The sequence below is a fragment of the Drosophila obscura genome, unplaced genomic scaffold, assembly GCF_018151105.1.
Source record: "Drosophila obscura isolate BZ-5 IFL unplaced genomic scaffold, ASM1815110v1 contig_73, whole genome shotgun sequence".
NCBI classification, from domain to species: domain Eukaryota; kingdom Metazoa; phylum Arthropoda; class Insecta; order Diptera; family Drosophilidae; genus Drosophila; species Drosophila obscura.
In genome coordinates, this window is record NW_024542865.1 from 7,102,993 (window position 1) to 7,124,445 (window position 21,453).

The 21,453-nt window shown below is 49.7% G+C and overlaps 4 protein-coding genes across 5 annotated transcripts; 3 read left to right on the plus strand and 1 right to left on the minus strand.

Moving 5' to 3' along the window:
- Positions 1-8,372: 8,372 nt before the first annotated feature.
- On the plus strand, positions 8,373-9,207 carry LOC111076430 (histone H1, gonadal-like). Its single transcript, XM_022370232.2, has 2 exons — positions 8,373-8,723; positions 8,783-9,207. The coding sequence occupies exons 1-2, from the start codon at positions 8,565-8,567 to the stop codon at positions 9,071-9,073; spliced, it is 450 nt and encodes a 149-aa protein (XP_022225924.1). The 5' UTR covers positions 8,373-8,564; the 3' UTR covers positions 9,074-9,207.
- Positions 9,208-12,894: 3,687 nt separating this feature from the next.
- On the plus strand, positions 12,895-14,321 carry LOC111076437 (cysteine and histidine-rich protein 1 homolog). Of its 2 annotated transcripts, none has more exons than XM_022370239.2 (2): positions 12,895-14,110; positions 14,161-14,321. In XM_022370239.2, the coding sequence occupies exon 1, from the start codon at positions 13,057-13,059 to the stop codon at positions 14,062-14,064; it is 1,008 nt and encodes a 335-aa protein (XP_022225931.1). In that variant the 5' UTR covers positions 12,895-13,056; the 3' UTR covers positions 14,065-14,110; positions 14,161-14,321. The 2 variants fall into 2 exon arrangements, with proteins under 2 accessions (XP_022225931.1, XP_022225932.1); XM_022370240.2 differs by having other exon boundaries at positions 14,178-14,321.
- A 574-nt stretch (positions 14,322-14,895) lies between these two features.
- LOC111076450 (transcription initiation factor TFIID subunit 5-like) lies at positions 14,896-16,784 on the plus strand. The gene has a single exon (XM_022370259.2). The coding sequence runs from the start codon at positions 14,926-14,928 to the stop codon at positions 16,639-16,641; it is 1,716 nt and encodes a 571-aa protein (XP_022225951.2). The 5' UTR covers positions 14,896-14,925; the 3' UTR covers positions 16,642-16,784.
- Positions 16,785-17,678: 894 nt separating this feature from the next.
- On the minus strand, positions 17,679-21,310 carry LOC111079566 (lon protease homolog, mitochondrial-like). The gene is made up of 9 exons (XM_022374791.2): positions 20,841-21,310; positions 20,519-20,771; positions 20,275-20,452; positions 20,078-20,207; positions 19,714-20,018; positions 19,211-19,633; positions 18,387-19,136; positions 18,126-18,315; positions 17,679-18,072 (listed from the first exon to the last, which is right to left on the minus strand). Exons 1-9 carry the CDS (start codon positions 21,201-21,203, stop codon positions 17,827-17,829), a joined length of 2,838 nt encoding a protein of 945 aa, XP_022230483.2. The 5' UTR covers positions 21,204-21,310; the 3' UTR covers positions 17,679-17,826.
- Positions 21,311-21,453: the final 143 nt, after the last annotated feature.

Consider the following 21,453-nt stretch of genomic DNA (forward strand, 5'->3'; position numbering starts at 1 on the left):
AAGCGAAGCGAGCAACGACACCAGCCACTTGGGAGTTAACACTGGAATTGGTATTGGTATTAGCAGTTCCACCAGAATGGGGGGGTCTGCCCCGTCTGCCCCGTCTGCGGTTGGAGCGGAGCTGCCGTCCCATTGTTGCCATTGTAAGTAGCACTTTCATAAGCAAACACACCCAAGCAAGCGCAAATCAAAATCGTAAAGCGTTCGATTTCTTAAGTAAATCACAAATAAAAAATAAAACAAATCATTTGCCACTCTCCAACGAAGGCAGATCTTTTCATCTTAATGGCTGCAGAGCCAAAAAATATATTTGTCAATTATTCTTGAGAGTTATTGGGGAGGCATGGGAATGGTCGTGAATTTTCGTGATTTTCGTTATCAGGTGTCCGATTAAAAACGTACATTTTGTCCCACTGTGTGCTGGATGGATGACGACATGCTTGGTCGCCCGTCTGCCACCGCCACCGATACACTTACTGGGCAATCAAAATGTCTTGGCCTCTGCCGCCGACCCCCCGTATCCGTATCCGTATCCGTAACCGTCTCTCTCTCTCCACAAACACCAAAAATGAATGATTGGATCAATGACGATGAGTGGTTGGTTGGGTTCTTGGGCTACTTTCGGTATCGATGAGGAATTCTACCGCCACCTCCCATCACCCACACAAAGCGTTTTAATGGCTTTGTTGCCGTGGGAATGCTTCTGGCTGCCTTTGGGCGTAAGAGTTCCCCAATGGCTTTAATGGTAAGCTGCCTCCCCCCAGCCAAAAAACTCCTCCTCCGCATTCTAGGCGATAAAGGCGAAAATTAACTTATCAAACATACATTACAGGTTAACATTAACAGCATTAACACTGACACTAACGCACACACACACACAACAGGGGCCACAGCTGTGGTGTATGATGCCTGCCCACTCCCACACACATATCCCGTCATCGACATCGACTCCAAGCATGTGGCTAATGGTAGAAAATGTTCTCTACAAATTCCCCAAACAATTGAAAGTTAAAGCCCAGCCCGGAGACGAGCAGGAAAAAGACTCGACTCCCAGTGAACGAAAACTACGAGTGTGACTGTTGTGTGGCTGTTGTGTGGCTGTTGTGTGGCTGTTGTGTGGCTGTTGTGTGGCTGTTGTGCGGCTGATGATTGAGTTGAAATTGGACGCTCACAGCTAGAGTGAGTATTCCCTCGGTCATGCGGAGACCTGGGCAGAGACTTATTGTTTTCCTGTTAGGTCTTTAACCTAAGTATTTAACTTTTCTAAATAATATTCTCTGTATTGTTTCTACGCACATATGTACATACATATGTATGTGTGTATATTACATATTGTTAGTCTACTATTTGTTAGCTGTTAACGCTGTAACGCCTGTAAGTGCACTCCACTAACAGTCTGTAGCTCTGTTAGCGCACCACAGCTTAACATCATGTAACCGCTCTCCGTTCAAAGCTCACTATTAGCGCTCGCTCTCACGATCCACACGGCGCTCGTGCAGCCTTAGCTTGTAAGAGTTTCAATTTCATTACTTATTGAAACCTTGCTCGTTTAAAGCATTCACTTGAGCAGCCGCAACATAAATGAGTGTTCGAAAAGCGCTTCGAACTGATTCCATAACTGTTATCAGGCTATTGTTCGAGTGTAAGCCTATTGCTCCTTGTGCTCACCATCTGTCTAACGTCGAAATAAAATGATTTAATGGCAGACGCATCGCTTTCTGCCTGGCAACCACTGCCACTCTGTCTGGTACGAGTGCGAGGATACATCCTTCCTTCTGCCAGCGTACGGGTCCAAACAATAAGCCTAAGTGCGACCAAAATGCCAACAGCACATGGACAGCTGCACCATACCATACCAGCAGTGAGGCAGCAGCTAGCAGAAATTATTGGAAAATTCATTAATAAGCGAACGGGAAAATGGGAAAATTGCGCGAACGCAGCGAAAAACAACAGAGCAACGCAACGCAATGCAAGACGCAATACGAGAGTGAGAGAGAGAGAGAGAGGAGAGAGAGAGAGAGCTAGGGCGGGATAGATAGATAGACAGTTTCGTTTAATTGCACCCACATGGACTCACACTCAGGCAGCCATTTAGACGCACACCCAGCCAAACCAGCCACCCACCCAGCCACCCATCCAGCCACATATGTATGTATGTACGCTTGAGTCCCGTTTGGGGGCTTCTGTTTTGTGTTTAGGCTGCATGAATAATTGCCCAACTGGATCCGGGATATGCCGGGAGGTGCATTTGCTTTTGGTGGGCGGGGTGGTGGAGGTTCGAAGCGGATCCCGCAGGATTGCCGAAAGTCGAAGCGACACTTAAATCATCAACAAATGAGCGAATGCGTGAATGAATATGTACGCAAATACACATGTACACAAGTACATATGAATACCAAATATTTATGGCAAGGAAACACCAGTTGACAAATGACCAGCAGCAGGAAGTGCTGCAGTGGTGGGGTGGATGGATAGCACATACTTATGAAATTATCTAGATAGTTTACCAGCAATATTTTCATTTAACTTTACTTCAATTAAACCAAAAGAAGTACACTGCAGAGTAAAAAGGCATAGTACAAAAATAACTACAATCATATTTGAATTTAAAATGCGATTTTTAAATACAAACATATTAAAATTAAATAGAAATCACTTTGATTCAAACATAATTGCATTAAAATGGCTTTTTTAATACGGTCATATTTAATCTAAATACAAAACACTTCAAAATAACTATAATATATTAAATTTGTAGTTTAATACGTTTCATATTTAAATTGAATATTATTATGACTTGATTTCAAAATTATTGTTTTAAAATCAAAAGGAAAACCTTTTTATTTTGAATATTCCATATTAAATGAAATTAAATATTTTTTGTATTTATTTTAACTATGTTTATATTATTTTTTTTATGTCCCTCGAATGCCCCTACAGTTAAATTATCTTAGCGCAGGGGCGTAATCCCAACCAATGCAGTTCTACTCATTTTGCGATTATTTCTAGTTGAAAACTTTAACCAATTCACACCATGAGGCCTTGAAATGTAGTTTGCGTAGGCAAAATAGTAACCAATTAGTTTAAAAATGAAATATACTCAATATAAATATGAAACATATTAAATATAAGCATAAAATATTTTTAAATTAAATATGAAATATTTTAAATTTAAATATGAAACATATTCAATTTAAAAATGAAACATATTAAATTTAAACATGAAATATATTCAACTTAAATATAAAATATATTAAATTAAAATATTTTCATATTAATATCAAAATGTAAGTGAAAAATATTCAATTTTAATACAACCACTCTTGCATGAAAATCAATGGCATAAATATTTAAATCTAAGTGAAAATATTAAAATTTCAGGGCTTTTTTTCTATCGGTATACTAACCCAAGGCCAAGACCAAGAGCCCAAGAAGTTCCCCAAGAAAGTTGTAGAAGCATAATTCTGAAATCTGTTTCGTTAGTTTTTGTGGCAACTTATGTGGCCCAAGGTCACTCGATTCGTATTTATCATAACAATTCCCCAGAAAACTGACCGCAGTATTGGTCTGGTTTGGATTGGGGTATGGGCTGTGGGCATGGGCTGTGGGCATGGACTGTGGATAATCCCTGTGGAACCTAACTGACTACGTGCCCAGTTGCCCAGCTGCAGAGTGAACCCATATATTTTATTCGGTTTTATTGATTTTATAAGAAGACTATATCTATGGCCACCCAACCAAGTTGAGGCATTTTTGGCCTTTTAATTTCAATTTGACAAGCAAAACAGTTGGCACTTTTTACTCACCGGCTACGTGCCAAGCGTCTGCAGTGTCTGGGGAGTCAACGTTCCAGCCCTGCCCTGCCCTGCCCTGCCAGACTCCGCTTCACATTCCAGAGTCAGAGTCAGAGTTGGATTTAGAGTCGGAATCGGAGTCAAAGTTGAGGTGGGGCGGCGCCTTAGGGACAGAGACAGGGACACGAACAGGATCCGACATTTTACAATAGCTCACGGCACTTGATGACGGATCTAACATAGTTCTTGCCCATCTCCATTTAAGGGCAGCTCGGCAGCAATTCCCGTCAGCAAAATTTTCAGTTTTTTGTATTAGCAATGCCGCAATCTTTTTTTTTTCAAACTTTAGCAATGCCTATTTTTTTTAATCTCTAAGGTTGCCATCTAATATAGCCATGAAGCGCACTGTACTGCGGCTGGGCGAGTGTATGTGTGTGTGTGTGTATGTGTGTGAAAAGTTTTCCTTTTCCCCCATGTACGTGCGCTTAAATCTTCGATAACTTTTCCGTCTGTACGTGACTAAAATGGAATGCGATCTATAGAGACTACCAAATGTCCCTCCCCTCCACCACCAAAACGGGTTGGGGATATGTGTGTGTGTGTGTGTGTGTGTGTGGCCATGGCTGGGCTGGGCTTGCATGGGAGTTTAGAATTTAGTGAGAGATACGAGACACGAGAAAAAATAAAAAGGAAATGAGTGAACAATCTAAAGAAGGGAGCCACACAACTGAAGCAGAAAGGAAACGCCCGGGCCACAGCGGAACACTGGAGAGAGAGAGAGAGAGAGTCAGAGGTCAAATGTCTGCCCCGTGGGCTTTTGTTTTAGCTGGCCCAACCTTAGCTCTGACTTTGGCTTTGACTTTCAGTCGAAAGTTCCTTAAATTACGTGAAAAATGCCCACAAAGTCATCAACCATTGATTTTTAGTGCGCCCGAAGAGATACACTTATTTTCTTTCTGGGCTTACACCTTAATAAAATCAAGTGAAGTAGGGGAAGAGAAGAGGCTCTCTGGAGGCTACTCCAGGGCAAGAACGCTTTGGACTACGCTGGCGACCACAAATCTTTCCAAGTGCCTTGTAAAACGCTGCTCAAAGCGTCTCTCTCTCTGTAAGTTGCACTTTCTATGGATCGACTACAATCGGCTACATGCCTTCATTAAACTGTTTAACGTTGCGATATTCCTTTTTATGCCAATCCTTGGAGGCCTTTGCCATCGTTCACTTCAGTTCGGGATTCACTTTGGAGTGGATTAGATTGGCTGCAGGTTATATTGTAAATATTTTAATAGATCTATGAGCCAGCTGCGGGGCCCGCTCTGATCAGAGCTACCAACTCTGCACACAACGAGTATTGAAGAGAGGCAGCAGGCAGGCGAACATTCCAGCGGGTACACGCCAAGTACAAAATATCAGCTAACAGATTGGTGCCATACACCACAAGCCACGGATATGTGAACTCCGTCTCAGGCTGCACACAAAGGCAAATCACGGTGAGTAGAGTAGAGTAGAGTAGAGTAGGGAGAGAAAGAGCTGTGACTACTCACATTGACAAGGGCATACAGAAGCGACAGCCAGGCTGAAATCATTAGCCCCTTTCCAAGGAACCACAATCGATGCAGGTGCATGTGGCGCCACGCCAACGAGCGGGTCTGCAGCCAGAGAGGGTCATTGATCTATCAGCTGTGAGATACATATGCACGCAGCGTAGCTGCCAATGAGAAGAATGGGAAGGCGATCAAAACAGCAGTGCAGCGCCATGGTTCCACGAGTTCCACTCACCAAAGCCAGGAGAGCTATGCCCAGCAAATAAAAGTCTACGCCATGCCAATAATCGTCTAGGCCTGTTTTGCACAGTTGGCAAATGCTTTGAGCAGCCTCTGTGATTGGCTAAAATTTCCACATCGAATAGTGTTCACAGCCCGTATAGCCAATTTCCAGATAATCACGCGAGAAGTAGCACAACTGATCGGCGACTAATAATTTGCACACAAATAAGCTGCGAAACATGAGCGATTAATTTCCGCCCCCTTAAAGATGAATGAGAAATGGTGGATTGTTTGATGGCAGCTGCTTGGTTTGCTTCGATTCCTTGGGGGTTATTCATGGGTTGGTGGTGGGTAGAACTACTCATCTGATAAATTCCAAAGAAGGAGAGTAACTTTGCCCCCCAGGGCTAAGCTTCTGTCACGGTTACTTTGGCCACAAGCTGTTGGCCATAGCTGGTTCCGATGATCCGATGTCTGGTCTAGAAACTCAGTTCGTTCAGATGATCCATTTCGATGCCCGTTTGTGAGACTTGCCTGGCCATTAAACGCAACTTACTTACTCTATCCATTTATCTCGGTCAAAACGATTGCAGATAGCCTTCAGCAGATGTGTGCTTCGGGCTCCCAATGCTAAACCTTCTCCTTGCCTGTTGGGGGTGGGCGAAAATTTGCAAGCAAAATGCAATGACAAATAGGCGACAAAACGAAATGAGAAATATCCAAGCAGAGTCAGAGACAAAAAGAGGACGAGCAGCAGGACGAGCCGTACTAAAGGAAGCAAAGGAAGCCGAGCCGAGCCGAGCCGAGGCGAGCCATTCCAGCCGAGATTAGAAATGCATTTGTTCCAATCAAGAAGCCAGCAAGCGAGTGACAAACACACAAGGATACAGGCACATGGAGGAGCTTCGTGTCCCTTGCTAAAGCTCAAAGGAAAGGTGCAAATGTGCGAAGACACACCAGGCCAGGACACGTACCCGTAGCAGCAGCAGTTGCCAGGCCAAATTTCAATTAATGTTGCCCAAAAACTTAAAAAGTATTCCATAAAAAAATGGGGAAAAGAATATCGAATAGAAATAATATTTGATTACTTTTGGAACTCTGTTAGAATCCTCGGGCAATGCAACCCAATCGAGTCCTAAAAATAATCAAGCCAACAGCCAAAATCCTCTACAGATAATTTTCTGCTCTGGGGAATCTTTCAAAGAATGCAGAAACTAAAAATAAAAAAAATTCCTATAAATAATTCGCCCACTGCAGCATCATACGAGTATTGTATACGATATTTGTGTGTTCAAAAATTGCTTCGTAAACTGAGAATTGGCCAATAAACAAACGCGAAACAGAAGTACTGGGCACTCTCCCGCAGAGAGAAAAAAAACACTGAAGTGAAGTGAAGTTGAAGTGGAAGTGGAAGTGTAAGTGAAGAGACTGTGGCTGAAAATGAAGAAAGCTGACATTGCCATTCTCATCTGAATATTAGCCAGGCCAGTGCCAGACTCCATCCGCCATCCATCCGCCGTCCATCCGTTGTGCCATCCCATCACAGTCATCCATTTCCATTGCTTTGCGTTTCCTCCTATTGTTAAATGCATGAAAAATTGCTGACACGGCCGCTCATCAGTTGAGTCTTGGAGACTGGCTTCAAGGATGATCCGCCCAGGTGCCGTGCAAGACATAACTCATACGCCGCGTTGCTTTGCGATTTATGGCCACTGGCTGCAAATGAACAATGCCCGTGCCCGTGGCCGTGGCACCAACCTCCTGCGCGGACACCTCTTGGGACGAAAACTCTTTTGACAAATTGCATTGGCGCTTGTTTATTGAATAGCGAATCGACGCAACAGACCAGAAGCCAGCAGCCAGAAGCCAGCAGCTAGAAGCCAGCAGCCAGAAGCCAGCAGCCAGCAGCCAGCAGCCAGCAGCCAGAAGCCAGCAGCCAGCAGCCAGAATCTCTCCCCCCTGCCATTAAATGGCTGGCTGATAAACTAACCAACTGATCAACCCGGCTGAGCAGCAGTGCGGCTCACACTCAATTTATTAGCTGTAAAATGCAGCTAAACCTGCGCCAAAATACACAAGAATTATGCCACAGAATGTCCTCAAGTTTAAAGTAAATATGTAAATTAAATTGTGATTCGCAAAATGTTTTCAAATTAAAGTGTGAAAATTAATTTCAAGATTTTTTTACCCTGCCCTCTCCCTGGTTGTCTAACATGCTGTGTACTGTGGGGATTTCTGTTTAATTAGCCAAATGGGTTTTAGGAGGGAAAGAGAGAGAGGGATAGCGAGAGAGAGGACGCTTTGCCAGGGAGACAGCTGTCATTATGAACAGGAGTCGCCGCAGGTGCAACAAGAGCCATTTGCATTTAATGTGCCACATTTGTCGATTTGCTTGCTCGCGTGTGTGAAATTGATTTGCGGCTGAATACAGATAAAGATGGAGATATCAATGCAAAAAAAAAAAAAAAAAAAAAAAAAAAAAAATAAAATAATAATAATAATAATAAAATAATAATAAAAAATAATTATAATAATAATAATAATAAATATGGAAAATCCATTTGCTTAGCACTAGGCAGAAGAAATTGTCTAAGAATTATACGAATATTCACATAAATCCACCCACAAAAAGAATGTAACTAAAAACTGCGTCTGCGGCCAGACGCAAGAACGCAAATACGCAGGACGCAGGACGCAGCGCCAGTGTGAACAGCCTGAAAAAACCCATTTATTTGTAAAAATAAGCAAACAAGGCAGGCCCTGAGTCCGAACTTCACACGAATTTGTGTGGCACGTAAGCAAGCCCCCGCCTCAGCTCATTCGAAAACAGTTTGCCGGACTATACACATCGCTCCCAATATTCAAATTGCCAGTTAGCTCTCGTTTCATATTATTTTTCATATTAGTAGCTTCGCGAAATAGATTTAAATTCTTTTTTTTTTGTTTGAGTAGAGATTTTTTGTTCGTTTTTGTTTTTGCGGGTTTTTTGTGTGTGTTTGGAAATATGTCACAAAACTACTTTGCCGCATCGTCATCAACGGAAGAGGATAACGGCGACGACCAAAAGTGGCAGGGCGCCAGCCCATACGGCAAGTGTGTGCTCAACTTGGCGGCACAGCGCTGGCCGGGCAGGATGACAGGCCCGGGAGCCCGCGGCCGCAAGGTGAGTGGTTTGTGCATCCAAATGCAAACGCTCAACTGCAGTTGCCGCTGTTTCCGCAGCCAAGGGGTCTCGTGCCCGAGACTTTGGACGACGATTTTGAATTCTGTGAGGACGCCGACTGTGGCAAGGTGGCCGCCAAGCCGGCCGCCAAGCGACGCAGCGCCTCCAAGCGGGCGGCCAAGCCGAAGTGCGCTAAGCCGAGGCGTGCCAAGTCGGCTGCCGCCAAGAAGCCCAAGCGGAAGACCACCAAAAGCGCCCCCAAAAAGACGCTGCGCAATTCGCGCTGCGCCAAGCCCAAAGCTCCCAAAAAGCCCAAGAAACAGCCCAAGAAGCAGCCCAAGAAGTGCTGACCGTCGGACCGCTGACACCCCCACTGATGATGAACGCACTGATACCCTAAACAAAAGCCGGATTGAAAACAACCAACAACAACAACAAAAAAAAGACGAACCAAAATATCACACAATATAAATTCAGCAAAAACCTCGCAGCAAACGCAACTTGCAGCTGCAGGTGGGTAAATCCTGTGGTCTGGCCCTGCTCTGTATGGCAGGTAATTAATTTTGATTTTTTTTCGCCATAGCATTGGCGCCTGGCGCCTGGCTCCAACTGCCAAGACGCCAACAAGGGTGACCGCTAAGGCCGCTGCTGAGAAGAAGAGCGCCGCTCCTGCCGCTGTCCCGATCAAAGGGGGGAACTAACAACTGCTGAATAACAAAAAAAAATGTAGAAGAAAAATACATAAATATATAGATATAGTATATATAAAATATTTTTGCTGCTTTAATGTGTCTGGCATTGATTTAAGCTGCTTGTTGCACCTTTACATAAGTTTCAAAGTGGAATCGAAAGTTCGTAGCATGTTGGGGACTGTAACTTTCTTCTTCAGTTTATTGTTATGGGGGAAGAGGAAATGGGAGCCTCTGCAGGCTTCCAGCTGGCAACTGGGGTATATTCCGAATAGCTTGTAGCTCTCTCTCTCTCTCTCTCTTTGATTTGTGTACCTATCTTTATTTGTTGAATGTGTTTAGGAGTCATACAAATATTTCCATATGAAAGCTAGTAATTTTCTGCCCCCTGCTCTCCCTTGTTTTTCTCATTAAGACCAGCTGCAGCTGCTGCCATTTATTATACATCAATTGATTATATTAAATACATTAATCGGCTTTAGCTAATTGCCTCCGGAATATTCCTACGGCCAACCCCCTGACTAGTTCGAGAACAAAAGGCAGCCAAAGTGAAAGTGAAAGTGAAAATTTGTTGCCTTCTTTGGCGTGTGCTGCGTGTGCTAAATCGCCGCGTGCTTCCTCGGTGGTGGGGATGTCGCGGCAAAAGCAAACAGCGAGGAAATGACTTAATAACCAATGAACTTTTGTTTTATTTATTTGCAAATAAAGCGTTAAATCAGCATAACAATGGATGGTAGCACAAGGCAAGGTGTACTAGTCCCCAGTCCAAGCCATGCTTGTAATTGTGGCACAGCGTTCAGCGTTCAGATGCCACCAATCCGAATGGGCTCGACACACACACACACACACACAATGGCCTGCTGGCGATTAACGCTCCACCAACTTCTTTGCGGTAATTGAAGTTTTTGAATGGTAAATAACCTCGTCTTTAGCTGCGGAAAGCCACCCCCCACTACCCACCTTCCCCTCACCACTCTGCCTTGCACTCCTTTGGCACTGGGTGTAGGCCACGAGTGCGGGGCAGCTCTGACTTGGCCTAGCTTTGTCACACACAGAAAAACACAAAAAGAAAAATATATAAATAAATGCTCAAGGGGAATTCCTTTCACAACTCAATAAGTAATTAAATGTTACCAATTGAACTCGCTAATTAATTAATGCTGAAAGAAAAGATTTAACAATAATTTTTAGTAACAGAGGAGTAACAGTAATTCAGCTAGGGTAAATTTCTGTTGCTAGTCCCCGTATCAGCAGGGGGGCATAACAAAAATATTTGCACAATTGTTGGGGGCGTGCCCCCGTTGGCTGTCGGCTGCTGGCTGGTTGTAGGTGGCAGTCAGGTCCTGGCCTGGCCTGGCCCAGGAGTCCACGCTGATTGTGTGCGGCTCACGTAGTCGAACCGCAATAAATATTGATGAGCACACAAACACAACATTAAAACATTGTGTGCGTAAAATGGACGAGGTTCTAGGATGGCACCCACACCCACACACCCAGACACACCTGTCCGGGGTACTTCGATCGCCTTTTTCCCCCTAATTTGTCTCGGCCAGCCAGCCAAAACAGTTAGAGGCAGTAAAATTTAATAACAATAATAATGCTAGTCCAGGAAATTCAAGAATTTCGCTTTATTTTTATACCAATTGCAGTGGGGTGGGGGGGGAGGTCCGTCGGGAATATGCCAAAAGGTTCACAGAGGGCAGAGAGCAGAGGGCAGAGGGCAGCGGGCAGAGCCAATGCCAAAGCCAAAGCCGTACCCGGTCAGGGCAGGAAAATCTATTAAATATTTACAGCCACAAAAAGGAAAATATCTCTTAAATAACACTCAAAGCAAGTCATAGGCGGTGCGAGGGCGGTTCAATAAGTTTGAAACGAGAAGAAACACACAAAAGATTCCCTTAAAATTTGAAAATTTACAGCGAAAATTATGGCAGCATTTTAAAATACAAAGAAAAATAATTTATGGAAATGCAGCAAGAAAAAAAATGGCATGGGTAGGCAATGCACATAGAACATAATAAAAGAATAAATAAATAAAACAAATAAAGAATAAATAAACATCTGGGCATATATTTTCTTTATTAATTATTATTTTTAATGCACATTTTCGGCATCTTCAGACGGAACCTTTGAGTTTCAATTTGTACCTTGAACTCAATTTAAATGCGTTTAATTTTGCCATCTGTGTGTGTGTGTATGAAGTGGTTTTTGCATTTATTTCTGGCACATAAAATACCCATAGACACATATGTGGGTTTTAATTCCAATCTTGGCTGCTCGCAGGAGCCTCGATGACTCAGTATGGATGGACAGTGTACCTACCAGTTGCTGTTCGATTGCATTATTAAACTCTAAGAGCCACCCTGCGCCTGGCTTGGTAATTGAATTGACCCAGCGTGGGCGGTGGGCGGCTGGGCGGGTGGAACAAGCGTCTTCTGGGCCGTTCAGGTGGGCGTGCGGCGGGCCCACAGGTTTATTTAGTTAGCAATTTCTCTAATAGGTTTACACTCAATCTGCAATGGTCTTCCACCTGACAACACTGTGCAACAGGGTTTTCGGGTATTTCTATACACTATACACTGTGCAACAAAATGTGAGCTTTGGAGTGTACTTTGCAAATAATCCAAAAAAAAAAAACAAGTGTGGAACAGTAAAGAAAATTGTATGGCTGGGGGTCCCCGCTCCGCTTGTGTCCAGATTTTTGTGGCTGTTCTGTGCGCCCACCTGGGCCGCAGTGTGGTGGGTGTGTGGTGCAAGGGGGGCACAAGGTTGTGGCTTGCATTGAATTGAATTTCGGGCCCAACGTCAATTGATAATTACGGAAATAATTGATGTAATTGCTCGCATTTGACCCAATTGAATCCCACAATCAATGTCCCCAGCCACTAATTGTGGGTTCATCTCCTTTCCGCCCTGCCCTGCCCTGCCATGCCCTGCCCTGCCCTTCCCATCCCTCCACCCAATCGATCCTCGAAGGAGGCAAGCTGCATGCCAATGCACAATGCAACAGGAGTAGCCTAATTATGACTTAATTTAGCATTGCCAGCCGTTGCCAGTTGTTGTCCTGGCGACACAATTCAGTCCGTAATCTTGATAGCTCTGCTGAGATTTCAAGGGATTTCTGATGGCTAATTTCCCATCCCATTCCATTCATTTGTTCGCTTACGTTCCAAGTGCTGGGCCGCTTGAGTGGCCAGCCATCAATCGGAGGCTTCCTTTCCATTCTTACACACAGAAATCAAACAGTTTATTCAGTCGACAGGGCTGCTAGACACCAACCAGTGTGCACACATCTGCCGACCACAGAAAATATTGAACCATTTCAGTTCTGTTCTTCGTATAATTATAATAATAATAATTATGAGCATTAATTATAGCTGAGAATTAATCAAGGAACTCAACTTTCGTGGCATTTGAATTTCAATTTCACTTCGAGACACAAACAACACTCAGCATGCCAGTGTTGCACAATCCGATCCAGATCCAGATCCAGCACGTCTACGTCACGTCTGTTCCTTCTTTTCTGTTCTCTCGCTTTACTTCCTTTCGTTTCGCTTCCCTTTCGATAAGACAAACCAATTGGCTGCGGTGCGGCATTTATATTTGAAGCTTCTCGAAGAACACTCCCAAAGCAGACAAGCCAAATGCTTTCCGTGCTGCAGTTGTGTGCCTACGATGTACTGAACCGGTTCTGGGATCTCGACAATATGGTCACTCCACGCGGCATCCTGCTGCGGGACTCGTCCACCAGCCTGCAGGAGCTGGCGACCGACTTGGTTCGCTGCGGTGCCTGCAACACGCTGCCCCACGGCCAGGTCTTCCAGTGCGCCAACGGACATCTGCTGTGCTTCTGCTGCTACCAGGTGCGCATGCTGGACAAGATGCAGGCCCTCTGTGCCACGTGCGGTGTGCGGATCGATGGCGAGCACAACAGGAACAGTGCCGTGGAGCGGGCACTGGCCGAGATGCGAGTGCTCTGTGGGCAGTGCGGTGGCCGGATGCCGCGCTCGGCCCTCCGCGCGCACACCCGGGAGTGCCCAAGCCGCGTGGTGCTCTGCAAGTTCCGGGTCCTGGGCTGCAACTGGATTGGTGTGCAGCCCCAGGCCAGTCTCCAGCAGGTCACAACGATCGATGACCTCAACCTGGCCCTGGCCAAGTTGATGTGCTCCGAGTACGAGGAAACGTTGCTGGTGAAAACGGAGATGGAAGAGCTCTTGGAGTCCCCCAACACGACCACGCGTCATATCCACGTCCTTCCACAAGAAAAAGCAGCAGCAGAGACTCTGCAGCACGATTATTTGCCGGTTGTGCAGTTCCGTGCCCATGATCAGGACTGGTCGCTCCTCCTCAAGTGGCAGCCTCTCGCTGCGGGCGGTGAGAACGAAAATCCCTTCGCACTGCTCCACTTCCGACTGCGACTCGAGCTGTCAGCCGAGCGCCCTGCCGGCGCCCTGCCCTTGCTCTTCTCCTACTGCCTGGAGGCCAGCGACTACTCCGAGGTGAGCTTCTTCCCGAACCGCTCCGAGCCCTGGCAGTTCTCCAGCGAGAACGCGCTGGGCCCCTCATCGCTCATCTACTGCCACACCATGCTCCAGTGCGAGAAGCTGCTCGAGCGCGGACTCTACGTCCGCCTCAACCTCTGCCGCTGCTAGCCCCCCACTTCCCGCCGATCCCGTCCAGGAACCCCCACCCCCACGAGTAAGTACAAACGGGTGCAGAGAGTTGTGCAGATGAATAATGAAGTGCAGTCTCCTCCTTCGACTAGGCAATGCGAGGACTTTGCTGCGCTGCGCTGCGGTGCGGAGTGCGGCGCCGGACGATGAATTGGCGAGGAATCTGCATCCAACTGCAGCAAGATGTTTGCGTCCCCATCCAACGGGGTGCACAAAATACGAAAATATAAAATCTTCTCAGTTGAAATCTGTTTTATTTCCTCCCTTCCTCCCTTCACTCCTTCCTATTCCGACACCCGACACCGCAATCCTCCCCCGATTGATCTTCTGGCGAGTGAGCTGCGAAGGGAGAGCAGAGCTTGAGCTGCGGTTTGGATCCAGATCCACGCTGGAGGACTCTGCCAGCGAGTGCTCTGTAATCTCAGCGCCCTTGCGCAATGTAAGCAAGCCACAAATCAGCTGTTTTCGACTTTCGATAGGCAGGCTATCGAAATCGATTGCAACCGCGTGGGCTGTGTGTTGTGTGCTTTGTGTTGTGTGCTTTGCTTTGCCCCCCTGGCGTTTGCAATTGTCTAATTGAAGTGCTAAATTCGTTTATCAGAATGGTCCATCCACACAATAGGAAGAAATCGAAGAAGCAGAAGAAGGAGAAGGAGCGCAGGCCAAAGAACGTGAGTAGAAAAGCTGCAGAATCTGTCCCCTTGCTGATGGATTGCCTTGAATCCCGCGCAGACGCAGAAGCCGAAGCCAAAGCCGACACAGGAAAACAACCAAAAGGAAGACCAATCCGTGGGCGATGGCGGGGGCGGGGGCGGCGAAAGTGAAATATCAGAGCTGAAGATGGTGATGAAGATGGAGAAGGTCGGCGAGAGGAGTGAGTTGTACGAGGATTACATGGACTTCTACGAGGGCGGGGCACGCGGCGCGAGCCTGCAGAGGAAGCTGTGCAAGGCGGTGAGCGCCAAGGTGCTGACGGACTACGAGCGGATGGTCGAGGCGATCGGGAGTGTGACCGAGCACATCTTTGAGTTCCGCAAGTACGAGGTGTACGTGATGCTGTACCCCACGCTGGCCATGGGCTACCTGCAGATGGTGTGGAGCGGCAAGGGGCAGAGGGCCAAGGCCTTTGTGGAGCGGCACAGGCACGACTTGGACGATTCGTACAGGAGTCGCATGGCCAGGCTGGTGCTGATCCGCAGGCCGGAGGAGGTGCCGGGCAGGGCGGTGGAGCTGCTGGCTGGGGCGGACAAGGTGCAGTTCTTCATGGCCTGCAGCACCTTCCAGCGGTTCAAGACGCTCCAGGCGAAGTTCTGGACGGGCGGGCAGCTGGCGGTCTTCCTCGCCCACTTTGACATCTGCATCTACGCCGATGAGAAGCTGTCGCCGGAGCGGGTCCGCCCGGCGCGTCCCTTGCCGGAGCCCTTCTCGTGGGCCGCCGCAGGGGCTGTGCCGGACTGGCCGCTCGATCGCAGCCAGCTGCCCAGGGTCTGCATTAACATGGCCGCGCCCATGGACAGTGCCGACGAGGTGACTTGCGCGACGCTCTCGGAGGACCATTGCAGCGTGGCCTTTGGCACTGGCTGCGGCATGGTGCACGTGGTGGCCGTGAACAAGGACTGGCGAGACGCGAACAACCTGCGGAGGGAGAATGTGTTTTGCGGCCACCAGCAGGCGGTGCTGGCCTGCGCCTTTTCGCCCGGGGACCGCCACCTGCTCACCTCCTCGGCGGACTGCACCATGCGGCTGTGGTGCACACGCTCCGGATTCTGCAAGAACGTCTATCAGTACCGCGCGGCCAGGTGTGTGGTGTTCGGGCCGAGGGGCTGCCACTTCGCCACCTCCTCGGACGACAATGTGGCGCGCGTGTGGGGAGTGGACTCCAGAAGTCCCCTTCTCAGTCTCTATGGCCACTTGGCGCGACTGGAGGTGTGTCTGTTCCACCCGAATGGCAACTACTGGGCCACTGGATCGGCAGACGCCACCGTGAGGATCTGGGACTACGACAACCGCGCCCAAGTGCGCCTCCTCCGCGGCCACAAGGCCCCAGTCACTGCCCTGGTGTACTCGGTGTGCGGACGCTACCTGGTCTCTGGGGGCCGAGACAACCTCATCATTGTGTGGGACACAGCCGACGAGCGAATGATCCGCTGCCTGTGCCAGCACAAGGCGATGATTGCCTCCATGGAGATCTCCTGCTGCAACAATCTGCTGGCTGTGTGGAGCCGCGGCTGCCAGCTCAGCCTCTGGGACTTTCAGCTGCTCCTCAAGCAGTCCGTGGCCCAGGGCCCAGCACCGCTGATCTGCTCCCTGAAGGGCACTGAGATGGGAATTTTCCTCCAGGGCGGCTTCCATGGTCGCAATGGCCTGGTTGCCATCTGCACGACCAGCTGCCAGGAGGTGAAGGAGCTCAGCGCCAAGGCAGTGCAGCAGGAGGCTTCCCTTGCTGCCCTTGTGAAGAAAATTGCAGATATCCAAGCGGAAATCCATTTGAATGCAGAGCGAAAACTGCTGGTGCAGTCCATGCTGGAGGCATTGCGCATCGAGCGCGAGCCCTGACCCCATTCGGCTCTCATCTGCAAGTCGCTGGAGCGAGTCATCGATGGAGAGCATCTCCATCTCTAGTCTATGCACATAATTATCCATATTCTGTACAGGGTACACCAATGTCTGCACGTATAAACTACATAAACAGCCACTCGGACTCGACTCGACTCTCCTCTCCCACTCATCTCTTGAGCTTCGGGTGTCCACTGGCCAAGCCAAAGTTCGGCTTCCTTCCATGATTTGATTTGATTTGATTTGATTTCTCCTTAATGTTTGCCGCACTCTCTGAGCTCTCCGAGTTCTGCGAGTGGCCCCAAAGTGCCATTTCCACCACGGTAGAGTGGAGTGGACCGGAGTAGAGTGGAGTAAAAGTGGCAAAATGTTGCGCGGTTGCATTGAATCGTTCTGTGGTCTGGCGTCTCCCCTCCACAGCCCACCCACGTGACTGGCAAAAGACCCTTTGAAAAATGAACCAAATGAATCGAATCAAATTTCCATTTGCATTTCGGAAAATAATTACTGAATCTTCTGCTGTCTCTCGTCTGCTGTCTCCCGTCTCTTGCCTGGCAGACATTGCATTCTGTGTGTTTCTGTGTTTAAGGGGCAATTGTCAATGGATTTTATTTATGATTTTCCATTGGAGGTGGCACATATGTGCGAGTATGTACGAGTATATAATATATATGTGCATATACTGGCGCCATAGAAGATGTGAGAGCAGAGGAGCGCAGCGCAGCTGCTGAAACCCAAAAGGAGATGTGTAATATTTCAATCGAAACAATTAAATTGTCTTTCTTTCATTTCGCCTGGCAAGCCAGAAGGCAGTTGCCATTGAGACGCACAGTCATAAGAGTGGCCCTGGATGGAGTGGCCCTTTTGCTCACTGTGTGGCGATGCGTGCCAGGGATTTGCGTATTGCCCAAATGGCTATCCGCATTAGACTGCGATCCGCTGACAGCTATCAGGATCGCTCTGTTCTGTTCTCTGCTCAACCCAAATTCTAGGGCCCTGAAGCTAGACAAATTAATTAACTTCAATCGGCCCGTGTGGAGTCAAGTGGTGAGGACTCCCTTGTGGTGCAGCTGCCCAGCCCGGATCCCGTGTGTAGTTGGGGCACATGTACAGGGCTTTGGTTAAGCAAATGGCTTGGGTTTTGTATTAGCTAAAGGCACAAATTAAACTGAAACTGATTGATATCTATGCCAGCCTCTCGAGGGGCTGCTCCTGCTGCTGCTGCTGCTGCTGCGCCGGAGGGGCCGGAGGCTGCTTGACTTTGGGCTCGTCCTGGTTTTTGCTTGGCTCGGAGAAGGCAACGTTGTAGACATCCTCGTAGTCGGCCGCAAAGTGTACCTCCAGGCCTTCGGTCACGAATGTGGGCAGCTCCTCGAAGTCCCTGCTGTTGTCCGCGGGCAGGATGACACACTGGACGCCACTGCGCCGTGCCTGTGGAGGGGAATCTCAGCAGTGAATGCCCAATGGACACGCAGCATACTCACTGCTATGGCCTTCTCCTTGATGCCGCTCACGGCCAGCACTCTGCCCTTGAGCGATATCTCGCCCGTCATGGCCACATCGTGGCGCACGGACCGGTTGGTGGCCAGCGATATCAGGGCCGTGACTATGGTGACGCCAGCACTGGGGTCGTCCTTGGGCACGGCCCCCTCGGGCACATGCAGATGGATGTTCCTGCGGGGGAAAAGAGCGAGTGGGGGGAATGATCGACGAGGGGCAGTGGAGCCTCTCCGGCACGTGCTTACTCCAGCTCCAGGTACTGATTGCCAGGATCTCGCAGCTGGATGAAGTTGCGCGCCACAGTCAGGGCTATTTGGGCAGATTCCTTCATGACAGCTCCCAGGTTTCCGGTGATATACAACACGCCCTCGCCCTCGCCCTCGGCCTCGGCCCCACCTTCGCCTTCGCCAGCATCGCCTTTGTGTGAGCTCCGCGGCGATGTCTCGATGTACAGCGATGAGCCGCACATGGCCAGGCCCATGGCCACGCCCGGGGGCGTCGTCTCGTACATGCGATCCGAGGCGAAGATCCGCTTGCCGACGAATGCGCTCAGATTGCCGGCATGCACGGGGTAGTGGCTGCTGCCCGGCTGCTGCCCTCTGACCAGAAGGACGGCCACCTTGCGGATGACCTTCTCGATCTGCCGCTGCAGGTTGCGCACCCCGGACTCGCGGCAGTAGCTGTGTATCAGCAGCCGCAGGGCGCTCTCGCTGATGCTGAGATGGTCGGCGGTCAGGCCGCAGTCGCTCATCGCCTGCGGCACCAGATACTGACGGGCAATGGCCACCTTCTCCTCGGCCACATAGCCGCACATCTCGACCATCTCCATGCGGTCCCGCAGCGGCTCCGGTATGGCCGCCGTCCCGTTGGCCGTGCAGATGAAGAGCACGCGCGACAGGTCGATCGGCACGTCCAGATAGTTGTCCTGAAAGCTGGCGCTCTGCTCGGCGTCGAAGAGCTCCAGCAGCGCCTGGCTGGGATCGCCCTGATGGCCTCTGTGGGCGGGCAGGTGGGACAGGCATGGGTAGGGGGATGGGTAGGGGAATGGGTAGGGATGGTGGCCACCTACTTGCCAATCTTGTCCACCTCGTCGATGAGCACGAGGGGATTCTCGGTCCTGGTCTGCCTCAGGCACTGGACCAGCTTGCCGGGCATGGCGCCCACGTAGGTGCGACGATGTCCCTTGATCTCGGCCGCATCCGTGACGCCGCCCATGCTGAAGCGGAAGTACTGGCGGCTCAGGGCCCGTGCAATCGACTTGGCAATGCTCGTTTTGCCGACACCAGGCGGCCCGTGGAAGCACAGGATCCTGCCCTGTGTGCTGCCCTTCAGCGCACTCACGGCCATGAACTCCAGGATGCGCCGCTTGACATCCTCCATGCCGTAGTGCTCCCGGTTCAGGATCTCGCTGGCATTCTCCACGCACAGATTGTCGGCGCTGGTCACGCCCCAGGGCAGCGCGGTCAGCCAGTCGAGGTAGTTGCGGATTAAACTACGACAAATGAATGGGAGGGGGAGGAAAATAAATAGGCGTGAGATTGGGGGAGGGGGTCAGAGGGGTCTCTGGCATACTTAAATTCGGGGCAGCAGCTATCCAGAAAGTTCAGTTTCCTCAGTTCATCGTCGATGGCACGCATCACGCCTTTGGGCATCGTTTTATCGGCGACTCGCCGGCGATACTTCTCGACGATGGCCTCCTTGTCGTCCCGCTCCATGCCCAGCTCCCGCTTGAGTATCTTCAGGTGCTCCTGCAGGATGTGCCTGTAGTGGTGCTGCTCCACTTTTCGCTCCACCTCGCGCTCAATCTTCGCCTGCAGCGTCGTCAGCTCCAGCTCCGTCTTCAGCAGCGTCAGCGACAGCATCAGACGTTTTGGGATCTTTGAAGGTGAAGTGGTAAACATGTGAAAATGGAAGGCAAATCCTTAGTTATCCGTACATAGGTTTCCTCCAGGATCTTTTGCAGCTCCTCGGGCTCGGCGAGCGACAGCGAGGCGCCCAGGTCGCACAGGTAGATGGGATTGTCCAGCACCCGCTGACTCTGGTGCAGCATTTGATGGAGACTCTCCCTAGGCGGTGGAGAGTTAGGCGTTAGGCGGCAAGGAAGGAAGCTGCCTCTGGTATTTTGTGGCTCACCTGTAGCCGGGATTCAGGCTGCTGAGGTCGCGCAGAGTCTTGACTATCTCTTGGCTTAGTGCCTTGACCTCATCCGTGTGCTGGTAGCTCGGTGGCTGGACATTCTCCACCACCACAACGAGCAGGGGGACAGCAGCTGCAGCTGCAGCTGCAGCGGGGCCAGCGTGGCCAGCTCTCGCTAAGATCAAGCTCTCAAGTATAGTGGGACTTTGTGTGTGTGTCGCTCTCTCTGTGAAGTGCTTACCTCGCGGCGCCTTTGGGGGCTGCAGCTGGCCTGTGATGCGTATGCGACGATGCCCCACCACCACCATGCGCAGCTTCTTGCCCAAATCCTGAATCTGTTGGATCTGTGCGAAAGTGCCCACGTGATAGATCTCGTCCAGACTCTCGACAATCTCCTCCTCAGCATCGACGACCCTCTGGAGGAAAACGCCCACGTACGGCTGATTGAGCCTGATTTTGCGCCGCATCAGGTCCATAACCATTGGATTGGACACCTTTCCGGGGACAGGGCCAGTCCGTTAAGTCCATGCTACTAATCCCGCACTGCACTGCACTGCACTCACCTCCACAATGTCCATGAAGCGCGGAAACAGGGGACACCTGCGCAGGACTATCAGCGGCACATGTGGCCAGACGTCGGGCACAGCCGCCTGCCGGTCCGCTCCGACTCGCGTCTTCCTGTCGTTGGCATCAGCGCTCTGGCGACTGTGGTAGCAGCGCTGAGGCATCACAATGCTGGCGCCATTGAGCGAGTCCAAGCGAGTCGGACGCAAATGCTCGATAAAGTATCCGATCAGAGCACTTTGTCCACGGGGACGGCGGCTCCACACAGCCGCAGCCGCAGCCGCAGCTGCAGCTGTCGTGGGCAGGCAGGCGGACAGGCCGCGCATTAGCTGGCGGCCGCGTATGGCGCGAGCTATCAACATTTTCCCTTAACACTCCGACACGAGACTCAATCGAATTGAAAACGAAAGCAAAAGCACACAGACAAGCTGATGAAGTGACAGGGTAGTGTTGGAAAGTGCCTGCAGAGAGCAGCCAGGTGACAGCGAGAAGCATTTAAAAATGTGTCAAAGTGGAGAGAAAAGGCTTGGGGCAACCCTGGGTCGGTCTGCTGCAGAACTTAACCAAAGGAAAAGACTGAACTAGATGGTTGGATGGTCAATGCCCGATTGA